At 35.2% G+C, this 15207-nt stretch overlaps 1 protein-coding gene and 1 non-coding gene across 2 annotated transcripts; both read left to right on the top strand.

Moving 5' to 3' along the window:
• Positions 1–5433: 5433 nt before the first annotated feature.
• Positions 5434–5515, top strand: trnal-aag (transfer RNA leucine (anticodon AAG)). Its single transcript has one exon. It is a non-coding gene; the product is annotated as a tRNA-Leu (tRNA).
• A 566-nt stretch (positions 5516–6081) lies between these two features.
• Positions 6082–15207, top strand: snapc2 (small nuclear RNA activating complex, polypeptide 2). The gene is made up of 5 exons (XM_001923692.8): positions 6082–6124; positions 8687–8943; positions 9039–9212; positions 12459–12984; positions 14487–15207. The coding sequence occupies exons 2-5, from the start codon at positions 8731–8733 to the stop codon at positions 14813–14815; spliced, it is 1242 nt and encodes a 413-aa protein (XP_001923727.2). The 5' UTR covers positions 6082–6124; positions 8687–8730; the 3' UTR covers positions 14816–15207.

Below are 15207 nucleotides of genomic sequence, written 5' to 3'. Positions count from 1 at the left end.
TTTTAGAGTGTAGAATGCTTTAAACCAATAGCTTCCTCAGCTGCATTCAAATATTTATTTCATTAAGTTTTTTAAAATAGATATATTTATTAGATTTAATTAAACATTTTTTTTTTCTAAAATCAAAATGGTTCATGTGGATTTTTTTATGTCAAAAAATAATAAAAGTAATACAAAACAATTGGTAAGGCATATTAATCTCTATAGCTATATCAGATCAATTACAGAAGTCTGTCATCTCTTTCTGTTTTTTTCTTTTTTTCTTACTAATTTTATTTGTATTTTTGCATAAACAGTCGCAGGATTTACAACCTCATATTTATAATTAAACATTTTATGGCCGTCACAGTGCCACAGTGGGTAGCATGATTGCCTCACAGCATGAAGGTCGCTGGTTCGAGCTCCTGCTGGGTCAGTTGGCATTTCTGTGTGGAGTTTGCATGTTCTCCTTGTGTTCGTGTAAATTGGCTCCGGATCGTCCGGTTTCCCCACAGTCATGCAGTATAGGTGAATTGAATAAGCTAAATTGGCCGTAGTGTACAGTATGTGTGTGAAAGAGCGTGTATGGATGTTTCCCAGTGTTGGGTTGCAGCTGGAAGGGCATCCGCTGCATAAAACATATGCTGAATAAGTTGGCGGTTCAGTCCGCTGTGGTGACCCTAGATTAATAAAGCGAGTGAGCCAAAGGAAAATTAATGAATTTATCTAAAATAAAATAAAAAGTTTAATGTGGATTTTTTTCGTTAAAAATAAATAAAATTGGTAAGTTATATTCATTTCTATTGCTATATGTGATCAATTACAGAAACCTGTCATCTCTTTTTTTTCTTATTTATTTACTTCTTTTTTTTGCCTTTATTTTAATGTATTATTATTTAACTTTATTTTAATGTATTGTTCATATTAATAAACCATTAACTGAGACTATTAGCTCAATAAATTGCTAAGCTGCTTATTAATAGTTAGAAGTTAGGTTTAGGGGGTTAAGAATGTAGAATAAGATGTTTTATAAGTACTAATAAACGGCATGTAATAAGCCAGTAGTTAATAGTGTGAATTGTTACTTAAACTAAAGTGTCACTGAAAAATGACTTCAGTCATTGGTTAACATCATGTAATGGTGGTTAACATCATATAATGCAACTGAAATCAGTGAAACAAAACATGTAATGCATATGATTCAGATTAGTTACATGTCGAAAGAGTATGTGTAAAACAATGATACCCTGTCTATTTGCTGGTATGAAAAATTCCCTTTCATCGTAATTTTTAATTATTAAAAAGAGTGCAATAGCATTATGAAGGGGGCGGGAATTATCAAATAGAGCATTTGGTTGGTCAGAAGATTTGATGAGAAACTGAAGTGTGAGATGATGTCAAAAAAATCATTGATTCACTTTGCCGGAAGTGACAAACATGCAGATTTGAATGAATGTTTATACACTAAAAAATCCATAAGTTAACAGTTCTACTTATTTTGTGATTCATGTTTTTTATTTATTTTATTTTTCCCTGTTTATTTATGCTTTTGAATTGCATTTTGGCATCTTGATCTTTCTTGCTTTTAACCTTTAAAAGTTTGAAATTGTGGCTTTTGAACATTTTTATAGCGTAAATTGATATATTGTCTGTGTTGATGTATATTAACCTAATAATAAATTGCCAGTACATTTTCTGTTATTTTTTTTTCTCTATGTATTATTTCTTCATTCATTCATTCATTTTCTCGTTGGCTTAGTCCCTTTGTTAATGCGGGGTCACCACAGTGGAATGAACCGCCAACTTATCCAGCACATTTTTACGCAGCGGATACCCTTCCAGCCACAACCCATCTCTAGGAAACATCCACACACACTCATACACTATACGAACAATTTAGCCTACCCAATTCACCTTTACCGCATGTCTTTGGACTGTGGGGGAAACAGGAGCACCCGGAGGCAACCCACGCGAATGCAGGGAGAACATGCAAACTCCACACAGAAACACCAACTGAGCCGAGGATTAAACCAGCAACCCAGCGACCTTCTTGCTGTGAGGCGACAGCACTACCTACTGCGCCACTGCTTCGCCTCCATATTATTTCTCATTTATTTATATTATTTCAAACTACTAAAATGTCAATAAAAGTCACTGTTAAACTGTAGAGTTGAATTTTCAATATCAAAATTTGACAGACTTGACATAATGGAATGAAGGTCCCATAATGCAATTCACAATCTTAAATAAATGGGAAACACTTCACAAATGACAAAATCAGAAACTGTTAAGCAGATATTTTTTATAGTCTATCTTCTAAATTTGGATTATGTCATTGTTTTGAAGTGGCACTAGATAATAGATTGCCTCTAGAATAACATTGAAAGTAAACATCTAAAAACTTTAAAACTGATTTCATGGGGACTTTAATCTAATAATATCTATTTTTTAAATAATAAAAGTCAAAGGTGATGAGCTATTTTGTTAAGCCTAATGAAATTGGTTAAATGTAGGACTCTACAGATCATGAATTTATGAATTTGGTGAACAAGGCAGATTTTTGTGGGAAAGTGGAGGACATTGTTTAGCTTTCTCACAGCAATAAACTACACAAGAAAAAAATATGAAAATAAATTAATTGTCACTTTACCAGTGTGACATGGGGGCTCAGTGGTTAGCACTGTCGCCTCACAGTAAAAAGATCGCTGGTTCGAGTCTCGGCTGGGCCAGTTTCGGTGTTTCTGTGTGTGTTTGTATGTTCTCTCTGTGTTGGAATGGGTTTTGCAGTTTCCCCCACAGTCTAAAGACCTGCGCTACAGGTGAATTGGGTAAACTAAATTGACCATAGTTTGTGTGTACATGTGAGAGTGTAAGGGTGTTTTCTAGTACTGGGTTGCAGCTGGAAGGGCATCCACTGTGTAAAACATATGCTGGATAAGTTGGCGGTTCATTCCGCTGTGGTGACCCCTAATGAATAAAGGGACTAAGCCAAGAGAAAAGGAATGAATGAATATACCAGTGAACTGAAAATTATGTATTGACACTGAATATTATTATTAGTAATATTATTTATCTTAATTATAAAGTGCATGTGCTTCCTTTACAATATAAAAACAAAACAAAAATAAAAAACTATTGGAATATATAGGAGTGGTGTAAAAGCGTTTCATTAGGTGGAATGATGAGTCATTTGGACAGCAGTATATGAAATAGGCTTCTCAGGCAAATCCTCTCAAACAACAAAATATGATGTGAGATCTAGATGTCCAATACTGAATACAGTTGTCTTATATTGCTTTCAGATCAATCTTTATTTTTTTATTTTTTTATGCAAGCTTGACAGTGTTTCAGTCCATACAACTGTGAACAAGTCAAATCTCCTTGCTGTCTTATGTTGGGTTGATGCCAATATCTTTAAGATTTAAATGCATATGAGTGCTGACAATTCATTTATAGTCAGTTTATCTAGAATGCTGAAAGTCTGCAGCCTTTTAAAACTCTGATTAGTATAATAGAAATGTTGTTAAGGATGTGCCTCATTCCTCTTGGTTGTTTAATTGGATCAGTTACTGACACATCTTGACACCTCTCACTTTTTGCTGAATCAGTCACAGCTAAATATCATCCCTGTGCTACAGCTTAAGAGAAGACATGTGACAGCTTATTATTGTACTGGCCACTAAATAATTGCCATTTTTAGGCTGTTTTAAATTTCATTTATCTATTCATTTATCATCAGTTTAGCCCATACATTATATACTATTAAAGCATTTTTCTTAAAGTTAAATGTATTTATTATACTTTTTTATTATAGCATGTTTATCAATGATTTTGTTTTTATAATAATAATAATAATAATAATAATAATATTTTAAAAATTTTGATACGGCCTTGCTAGACCATGCATAATAAGCTCTTACCGATATAATTAAATAGGTTTTTAATTATAATTAATGTATATTTGAATTAATAAATGAAAATAAGACTAAGTAATTATACATTAACATTTAAACAAAAATTGGACATTAATAATTAAACAAAAAAGTAGTAAATGATCACACAAAATAAAAACAAACAAATAAACAAACAAATAAATACGAGATGAAAATATATGAAATGCCAAAAATATGATGTATTTAGTTAAATTATCCACAATTTGACTATAAAACAAACAAGCAGACATAAATAAGATCAAAATAAATAATGGCACTGTATTTTTATGTGCGCCATTATAAAAATAATAACAATGTTCTTGTAAAAATATATTTAGGCCCATTTCTAATATTACTTTTTTGTTGTATATTGGGTCTGTATACAAGAAACTGTATAGGTATCTTTTAGACTTTAGAATAAGAGTTTTCTTGCGGGGTATGCATCTGCAAGAACAAGATTACAAATCCTTGGTGTTGTAACCCTTGTGGTAAAATTTACTAAGCTTTTGTTATATTTGTGGCTGTTTTCGCCCCATTGACTTCCATTATATATATATATTTTTTTTAATGGCAAAGCAATGACAGACAGTATATAATCATGTAGGCTATTCTTGATTGTTGGTTGTTTTTCCCTGTTGGGAGGAGGTAAAATGCATACTGTTGATTATCAGTTGGCAGCATTAACCCTTTAGGTAGACCGGTGCAAAAAATGTTTCTGGCTTTTTTATCAAGTTCTATAGAGTAAAACAGCAGATTAGCGTGTGTGCATAAATACATGTATGCTTACTATGTTCTGACAGCTGAGCTGCTTATTTGGATTTTCTCAGACATAAGTAAGATGTCACACACACACACACACACTACTCAATACTCTATAGAAGGCTCAAACCAAACTTTTTTGCATTGCAACAAATGATCAACAGTAAAAAATAAAATGTCCCTTCTCCCAAAAGGGAAAAACAGCAACAACCAAGAATGCATGATAATATGGTGTCATGGTTTTGCAATAAATAACGTCATTATAACGGAAGTCAATGGGGCAAAATCAGCCCTTAACATAACGAAAGGGTTTAAAATTTGCTCAGAGTGTATTGTTGATTTTTTTTTAAGTTTTCAAAGCAGTTTCTGAAAACGTGTCCAAAAAGGATGTCACCAAGTATCATTTTAGTTGCTAAAACACAGAGATAGTTGTGGCCAAATTAAGACTCAAAATCACCCCAGGATGGATGAAAACATCCCCAACGAACACAGGGCTTAATCCGTTCCACGTGTTTGCGCAGACCGTCACGGTGCGCAGACGCTTCACGGTATCTTTCAGCCAACTTCGCTTTTTCAAGAGTGTTTTCACTTATAATACACATTTAAAAACCCTAGTTCGGGTAAACTGAGACAAAAAGGAGAACTATTGCAATTGACCTCGGTTGAATTTGGTATTCAGAAACGATCTACAAGAGCGAAAGAATATTGCTGCAGAGATATAAAAATAGTTTTATATTTTATGATGGTCACCATGTGCATTGTGGGTAGCGTGGCCGAGCGGTCTAAGGCGCTGGATTAAGGCTCCAGTCTCTTCGGGGGCGTGGGTTCGAATCCCACCGCTGCCATCACTTTTAAATTTGCTGCAATTATAAGTTTAAAATGTTGCATTTTCATAGAATTTGAGCTACCCATCACCAAACAAATGTCTGACTGTCTGGACGGTATTAATGCGCCTAATGTCACCTGCAGAATCAGGCTATGTGAAAGAAATGATAAAAAAAAATATGTGCTGGGTCGACAGATCCTGCCAATACGTGACAGAAATAGCATTATACTTGATACAAAAAGGTAAATGTATATACATTATATGGGTATGTTTTGTGTTACACAAAGCAGGTTTAATGAGAAATATATTTTCTTGTCGAAGTTTCGAGCGCTCTCTAGTGGTGTGTTTTATAAATTACAACAGCACACGTCCCGCATGCATTTTGTAATGTCACAGAAGATGTTACATATTTCATAACATAAACAGTTTTACGACATATTTTATTCATTGCATTTTAAGCAAGTCCAAATATCTACATATCACAGCATCTACTGTGTAGTACATAAAAGAGAACCAGTCATGCTATTGGAAAAAGCAAACGCGTTTCAGTCTCGTGTTTTTTGATCCCTTTGGTGACTCGTAGTCAACATACGACAGCGGATGAGCTGTTCTTACAACCACAAAGCGAGTAAGTGTTGTCAAAGTCCATGCATTAAATTCACAAGTAGTTTATTTGTTTACCTAAAATGTCTTAATATCGTGGTAAACCCGTAAAACATACATTAAATAAACTGTCATTTTAGTCAACAGCATTCGTATAGAATAAAAAGTACATATTTAGGGTTAGATGGTGTGTCTGTCGGTTCGAGTTCTGTAACGTTAGCTGTTTTTAGTTAACCTTTCCTTTAAGAGAGCACAGCTATTACTTTAATGTAAGTGAAAGGATTGAATGTATATGTATTGGGGCATCACTGGTACACTACTGTCAGAAGTTTGGAAGCATTAAGATGTGTTAAAGGTTTTTAGAAAGCCACTTCTGCTCTTAAAGGAGACATTTGATTAATCAAAGTACAACCAAAACATTGTGTAGTAATATTGTGAAGTATTATTTCAGTTTAAAACAATGTGAATATGTCATTTGAAGTAATAAATTATTCCTGTGATTTAAATGTGAATTTTCAGCATTCAATACTGAGCAATCTCATGCAAACATCAAACTTGCCATTAAAAAAATTTGTTTTTCACCAAAATAGCTTGTAGTTTCTAAATTTTTTTGTGTAGGCTTGTATTTTACTGTACTTTAAAAATACTCAAGAATCTATCTGTCAATGTGTTCAAACAACTTGATTTGATTTACCAAAGTCACACAAGTGGCAATTTCACATCTGTCACATCCATAACGGAGAGATGTGACATACATTCTAAATCTTTTTTTCATAAATGCAAAAAATTTCAAATAAAATAAAATTAAAGCGTTGTTTCTTTTGGGTTGTGAAGTTTAATTCACAGAATTTCTACAAAGTATGTCTTGTACTGTAAACTCGCTAACTTTTTTGTCACATCTATTAAACCTGTTTAATTTCCTCATTTAAAATAGAAAAAATATTTTACAGATTGATATTTTTCTGCTCACATTACTCTGTGCTTTGTTGTTCAGGAAAATATAAACAGTTGTTTCAATATAATGTTAACATAATATACTTTCTCTGTGACTTTATCTTTTGACTTTTTACTGCAAAGTCACATCCGTTAAGCTGGAATGGCTCTACTCTAGTTTTGAGTGGTACACGATCCATCAGAAATCTTTCTCATATGCTTTAAATCATTATTTTAAAATGCATTTCATGTAAAACACATAATTTCAATTCCATTTGTTTATGTCCACAGTAAGGAAACAAGTTTCCCTGTACAATGAAATTATTATTTCTTACTTTGCCGTCCACAGTGAAGTCATATACATAATATACACATATATACACAGAAGTGATCTAAATACAGCTATGAAATGTGTGTGTGTGTGTGTGTGTGTGTGTGTGTGTGTGTGTGTGTGTGTGTGTGTATATATATATATATATATATATATATATATATATATATATATATATATATGAATGTAAACATGATATAATACTGATTGTGTAGTATGAAAACAGATGTAAACAATGTATAGTGGTTGTAAGTAATTAAGCAGCTGTAATAAATCATTATAAGAGATTTCTGAAGAATCACATGACAATAAAGGATGAAGTAAAGTTGCTGAAAACTAAGGTTCAAGTTAGTCACAGTATTAAATACCATGAGTCACAGAGTCACAGGATTAAATAACGTTTCAGTATTTTCATGTAGAAAAAAGTTAATATTTCGCAATATTCTTATTTTTATTGTATTTCTTTATCAAATAAATGCAGTCATGGTGGGCAGAAGAGAAAAATTATTTTTTAAAATCTTTAAATTTGCAAACGTTTGACTGTTAGTGAACATCCTTAAAAAAAATCTTCAATGACTACGTTTACATGGACACCAGTAATCAAATTAATTGCCTTAATCTGAATCAGACAATAATATGATTAAGGTGTTTACATGAGTTGCTTTTTGAATGTTTCTTTCATGATCCCGTTTTACATGTTAAATCATATAATTCGATTAACATCATTGCGTCGCTGCGCTATCCACATTTCCTTTAGAGTTTCATGTAATTATGGGTGTTTCATTTTTAATTTGTCGACTTTACCTGCAGTTTGGCACTTTCACTTTCATTCAGGAACATTTAGAGCATATTGGATGTGAGTATGAACTGCTGGAAGAGTGTAGTTTCAAGGGAATTTAATCTCGCCCACTAAATGGGAGAAAAAAAAACTGCATTTAATGATGGAGGTGTTTGTCGTCCTTCACTCACTCGGTAGGTGCAGAGAATACTGTCAAACAGCCGTGTGTATATAGACTATCCTGTTGCAAATCCTACACTACGGTAATAGTTTGTGGTGTTTACATGTCTGTGCTGAACTTCAATAATGCGACTAAAATCAGCATACTCCACATGCCTTAATTTGATTTCTATTTAGTTCGATTATGACCTTAATCTGAATAAATTAATCAAAAATCGTTGTTTACATGGTAGACTCTTAATCAGAGTATCGTCTTAATTCTATTAAAATCGGGTTGTTGGTGTCCATGTAAACGTCCTCATTTGTAGTGATGGTCCAGTGTGATTAAAATTAAACTAGGTCATGTTCTTTTTTTTATACAACAGGCAGTCTTGTGCTATATGGGATATGACTTGTGTATTTAGCAACTATGAAACCTCCACGTCGTCAGCGAACTGTCCCATCACGCTTCCATAAAACCCCTGAGCAAGAACAGATAGATAGTGCCAGATCACTCTGCAAAGGATGGAATCGCAAAGACCTCCACAGCTTCTTGCAGGCTTTAAAACAGCAGCAGGATTTTGAATCTGAAATAGATCTGACTGAGATTCAAAAGAAGATTCCTCAGCGTTCTCTCAAACAGGTAAGCTCACAGGCATCACCGAAAATAGCACTAATGCCTGCAATTCTGCACTTAATATCTATTTTAATGCTCTTGTTTTGACTGTATGGTTCCAGATTGAAAACCTGATAAACAAAGTGAAGTTGCGTGTGCTACAGAAGGTGTTTAAACAGGTCAAGAGTCAGAGGAAAAAGGAACGCAAGGCTAAAGTTCCCATTGAAACCTGGGGAGAAATGGTACAGAAAATCTCTACATCTCATGGGAAGACTATTTCCGCTGCCTTTTCCCAGGTCTGTATGAGAAATTTCAACGAGAAATCAAACTAGTCAACACAACAAAATCATGTACAGATGCTTTTCAGGCCCCGTTTACATTAATACATTTTAGTTTTAAAACTGCATTTTAGAAAGAAAACGATCCACGTCCACACTAGTGTTTTGTCTAGCATGTCTGAACGATCTCTATCCACACTGTACTGCTAAAAACACACATCACGTGATCACACACACTCTCTGGCATGCGCTGCAGCATATGTGGATGTCTGATTGCTTTAAGCACACCTCCCTAGGCAAGAGCAGTGCATATTAGACAGTTCATCAAAATTCTACTGCTGGATCTCATCTCACTATAGTTGTTAAATGTGATATTTCATTCATCTTGTCTCTTTCTAATGACTCTTTGGACTCTTTGGTAACGTGTTTTGGCTGAGCGCAAAAAGTTAATATATTAATTTATATAAACACATACAGTGATTTTGCACATTTCACTGATTGCTTGCCTTTATTTCCTATATTATATAAACTTATTGTATTATTGATTGCTATTATTGATTATTAAAACTGATATTCAGCGAAAGTTTTATATTTTTTTTAATGAAAATGAATAGAGGCAGTGATGTTATAGGCTTCATTTTGTTATAAAAATGCATACAGTGAAGATGACGCTCATATAAATATGTAGCTTCACGATGCCTCAACATTTTTAGTGTCTATTAAGATGCTAATATCAAAATAAAAATTGGCAGTTTCTTATATCATGTTTTCATTTTATTGTTGAGACAACAACGTAGCCAGGGTGATGTTAATGACGTTCTAAAGTACACCTCCGTTTTTTAGATGTCTCCATTTCCCCCCATCCACACTAACACAGAGCAGCAGCTTTTTCGGGGCTTGAAAACTCTAAGATAGTGTAGACAGAAGGCGTAACCGTAGCAAAATTTATGCATTTCAAAACTAAAATGTATTAGTGTAAACGGGACCTTAGTAATTTAAAAACATTAGGCTACATCTATGCATATAACCTGGATACATTTTAAAGTTTTTAAGCATTTTTAGTTTAAAACGTCATTTTCGATTGTTTTCAGAAGTTGGTCATCCACACTGAAACCACTGAATGAGCTTTTGCCCCATACTGTGGATTTGTTAAATGGATAGTTCATCTAAAAATGAAAATTTGCCCATTATTTAGTCACCCTTGACTTATCCCAAACCAGTTTGTGTTTTTTATTCTGCTAAAAACAAAAAAAGATATTTTGAAGAATGTTGGAAACTTGTAATCCTTGACATCTATAGTAGGAAAAACAAATACTATGGAGGTCAATGGTTACAGGTTCACAACATTCTTTAAAATACCTTCTTTTGTGTTTAACAGAGCAAAAAAAAAGACAACTCTAAATTAGTCGGCGAAGCTGATGGCTATGTTAAAGAACCTCTCTTAATCAGTTGATTCTAAATCCACTACAACAGAGTTATCCAAACTAGATCCTGCTGGGCCGGTGTCCTGCAGATTTTAGCTCCAACTTGCCTTAAAGGGCCATGACACCCCCCACTTTCGATTCAAGTCAACCTCAGAATTAGTTCAAAAAATGCATTGTAGTGGGCGTGGAGCTCGTGAGATCGAAGGCAGGAGTGTTCGTGGCCAGCAGAGCAGGGGAGAAGGAGGGGAGCGAACAACTGTTTTCAGTTAGCTCACAAAATGAGACACAAACCATGAGGAGACGCATGATTTTTTAGTTTACAAAGTTAAAATGCAAAGAAATAAACAGTAATTTAATGCCCTGCTACATTTGGTATTCGTAATTTCATTTACACACAACCACAATTTATATCATTATAAAGATAATCGTGTTCATATAAACACTATTAACGAGGACTTCTCCCTCAATCCCCGGGTCTGAATGCAGACTCAGTCCAGCAGGTCTATTGCCCTGTCTATTTCAACATTTTTGCCCTGCTGGTAATCTGGAATACTGCGTGCCGTGGGTTCATGGACGCGGTCTCTCCCAGTCATCAACATAGGCTCTCACAGCTTGGCACTGGCATGTCTGTGTGTGTCTTGCCTTCGGAAAGCATGCGCAGTCATGAAAAATTAAGAAGCAGGCTCTTCTCATAGGATAAGAAAACTCCGCTATGAATAATAATGAGAACTCGACGCATCATCACTTCACTTGCAGTTTTGCGATTCGTCACAGATTTTGATCCCGCCCCAAAAATCATATTAAACCTGGAAATTGAAATTAGCTGACAAAAGCTCAAAATGATCCAATTATCCTCACAATTAAAGCTGGCAGGTGCTAACATTGTCTTAAATGATGCTCAACACACACAAATCTGTTAAAATCTTTAACACACCTGCAAGGATGTTTCTAGAAAGCCTAGTAAGAGCCTGATTAGCTAGCCCAGGTGTGTCTTATCAGGGTTGGAACTAAACTTTGCAGGACACTGGCCCTCCATGACCAGGTTTGGAATCCCCTGGCCTACAAGATACATTTAAGAAACTAAAGACAAACTAAAAGTTAACATGGAAGAGGAGAGGCACTAATGGGGTAAAAATAAAGTAGGCTCGAAATGTGAAAATGTAGAAACAACCGATAATACTGACGGCGGTGAGGAGAGCCGCGGTGTGGAAAGGCTAATGTGGATTCGGATTGGAAGAAGTTGGTGATGGTATTAATGCAATATTTGATAATCAAGTTGTGTTATCTATTATGCATTATCTCACTGTCAGGAAGAAACCTTGTATATCTGAAGAGACCTGTTTCAAAAACGCTAACTAACCTAATTGTATCCGAACGTTTGGCTGGTATTGTATACATGTTTATCTATTTAACCATCACTATATATATATATATTTATATATATATATATATATATATACATACAGTGATGGTTAAATAGATAAACATCACTATATATATATATATATATATATATATATATATATATATATATATATATATATATATATATATATATATATATATATATATATATATATATTCCACCCAATCTCAGTCAGCTGTGTATGTATGTATACTGTTAATGTTTGATAAAATGTTGAAATGTTAAAAGTTTTTGATTAACGGTGACGTTACGTTACACTCATGCTCTATTCCTGCCTCAGAATTGGGCAAGTTCAGCAGCTGATTCTGTCATTGTCTATTTATAGTGTTATATTTTTATTGCCTTCATTATCTTAATGGATCCTATAGCTGATTAAGTGTTATGCAACTTCTGTTTATTTTTTACTGTCATCAGATGCTTGTGGTTGCTGCCACCGAGCCCTGTAGCCTGATGCACTCTGAACCTCCACACCCCGTTACACAAACACCTGTTTTCTCCCGTCTTTACCCTGCTCACACCCCTAACACCCCTTCACGGCCTACCACCTCTGGCGTGAGCCCAAGCTCCAGTGTTTCCACTGCCTCAGCCGTATCATTCATTCGACCTGACTCTAGTTCAAGCGCTGCTGGCCACATTGGCAAATCTGATACGGTATCGAGCAGTTTACATCAAGAGCCAGTCATGCCTGAAGCATCCACACCCACATCAAGTTCCAGCCAGTCGCGATCAGAAGCAGAAGCAGCAGTGTCCAGTCCTGTGTCCAGCAGACCATCTCCATCAACTTCCTCAAATAAGCCCAGTCCAATTTCGTTGGAACTGCTAGGTCACGATTACCCATGCAAACCAAGAATAATGAAGAGCGTTGTGAACTTTGACAAGATTTATGCATATTTAGGTGACATGGACTCGAAAACCTGCAGTTCAGCTCTTTCTTCAATGGGTATGTATTGTTGATACTCTCTGCATCCAACATTAGTTCTGAAAACTACACTCCCCATCATGACTATACATTGTAACAGGAAGGACATCTGTGTCCAGTCCTGGTTCTTAAAAAAATAATTCACCCAAAAATAATACTATTTCTGATTATTAACCGCAAACAACAAACAATTTTCGCGCAAACAACTAACCTGGATGTACTTTATACCACTTATTACACCGATATTTGCCACACAACATTGTTCTGAGCCAAAATAGTTTAATTCATTTACTTTTTGGCTTTGCCCTATTAATCTGGGGTCGCCTCAGTGGATTGAACCGCCAACTTATCCAGCATATGTTTTAAGCAGTGGATGCCCTTTCATTTGCATCCCATCACAGGGAAACACCCATACACTTTAATTCACACACATACACTACTGGCAATTTAGCGCATGTCTTTGGACTTGTGGGTGAAACCGGAGCATCCGGAGGAAACCCCCGCGAACATGAGAAGAACATGCAAACTCACAAAAAAATGCCAACTGACCCAGCTGAGGTTCGAACCAACGACCTTTTAGCTGCAACGCGCCTCCCAGTTAAATTATTATTTTTTTAATAAAAGCAAAGATAACAGAAACTAAAAGAGCTGAATGGAGCATTCACTAACCTGAGCATTAATCAGACAAAAGATGGTGCCAAACTGTTAAAAACACAAAACAGAAATGCAACCATCTAAATGCATCATATACTTACTTGAGTATTATTCATTCACAAGAAAGCACCAAACAGTCAAAAACCGAGGCGTGACTGACAAGCAGATACAGGAAATGCTAACGTTGATGCAAGTATATAGATGTGAATGTATTCACACCGATGGTCAAGGTGATTCGTAGTGTTATTTAGCGGTTATTATCTCGGAATATCATACCTTGTAAATGTTGCAACTGGCCGATCAGAATTGAGCATTCAAGACTGTATAATAATATAAAATAGGTTGTTTTCAATCACGTGGTTCTGGTGAGGTGCGAATTTCAGATGGAGGGCAGGCAGCGAATTTTAATTAATTTTCAAAGGGCTTCTGTGCTAATTAAAAAGAAATGGCAAGCTTTCCTTAATTATGTGCGATTTGCTTAATTTTGCTTTAAATTTAGTGATTGCAGAATTACTACATGCAGGGACACATCTTTTCTATTTATTATAGCTTATGGAAATGCAGTTTTTTTTGTTTGTCAATGAAAGTCTGGGAAAACTCTTTGACAATTGGTTTACAGTGGGAACCCTGTCTGCAGGACTTTTCCTCACTGTGACACCAAACTAAAAATACAGTTTCATTCCAAACCTAGAGTTGTTGTTTTTTGTCACAAAAAAGCTTCAATAAGGATGATTGGTGTTTTAGCCTCAATTCCATACATTGTATCTGCAAAAACTGCTTTTATTTATAGAAGTCAGTCCTGCATGTGGATAAATAATGACCGTAAATGAACTGCTCATATTGATATACCTGTTTAATTCTGTCTTCAGAGTGTGCAGTGCTGCTGGATCTGCTGATGTGTTTGCCTGAGGAGCTCCCGTTACTGGACTGCAAGGGGCTTCAACATCACCTCCTCCAGTTACACTCGCAGCTCTCCAAGCCCACAGTGAAGCCAGAATCCTATTCAAATGGCCCACTTTCTGGTGAAGCTAACAGCTCTACATCAGTACAGAAGCTTTGCGCTGCTGCCGGATCCAGTGAAAAGCATGGACCAGTGAAGGACAGTGATGACTGGGCCTCGGCTGGCATCTGTCCTCTCAATCCTCTGTCAGTTCCAGTAACTTTGCTGAAAAGAAAATCTGTGGATTGTGATAAATGACATGGTTTTCCAGGAACAGTTGAATTTGGATTGGGTTGAGTCTGGTTTGTCAGGTATTGTTTTACTAGAGTTCAGTGAATTCTTCCAGATGAGGATTCTGTTTCAAAAAAGTTTGTTATAAAACCAAGATGTGAACCATGAAAAGTTAATGTGAACGTTAAACCATGATTCTGCATCTTCAAATTGTGGTGAATCCTATTTTGTATATAATTGATGTATATTTGTGAGTTTCAGTCTGTAATCCATTTTGAATGCAATGCTAAAAAAGGTCAGTTAAACAAAGGTGTATCTTTTATTTGTCATTTTGTCAGTTTAGCCAAACAGTGTTCATGTCATACCCCATCATTCATTTTTTATATCTTTTGATTAAATTTTTCCCAAATTTTCCAAAA

The sequence above is a fragment of the Danio rerio genome, chromosome 7, assembly GCF_049306965.1.
Source record: "Danio rerio strain Tuebingen ecotype United States chromosome 7, GRCz12tu, whole genome shotgun sequence".
Taxonomy (NCBI): Eukaryota; Metazoa; Chordata; class Actinopteri; order Cypriniformes; family Danionidae; genus Danio; species Danio rerio.
Note: the sequence above shows the minus strand (reverse complement) of the source record. Positions and strands in the feature narration are given on the sequence as shown.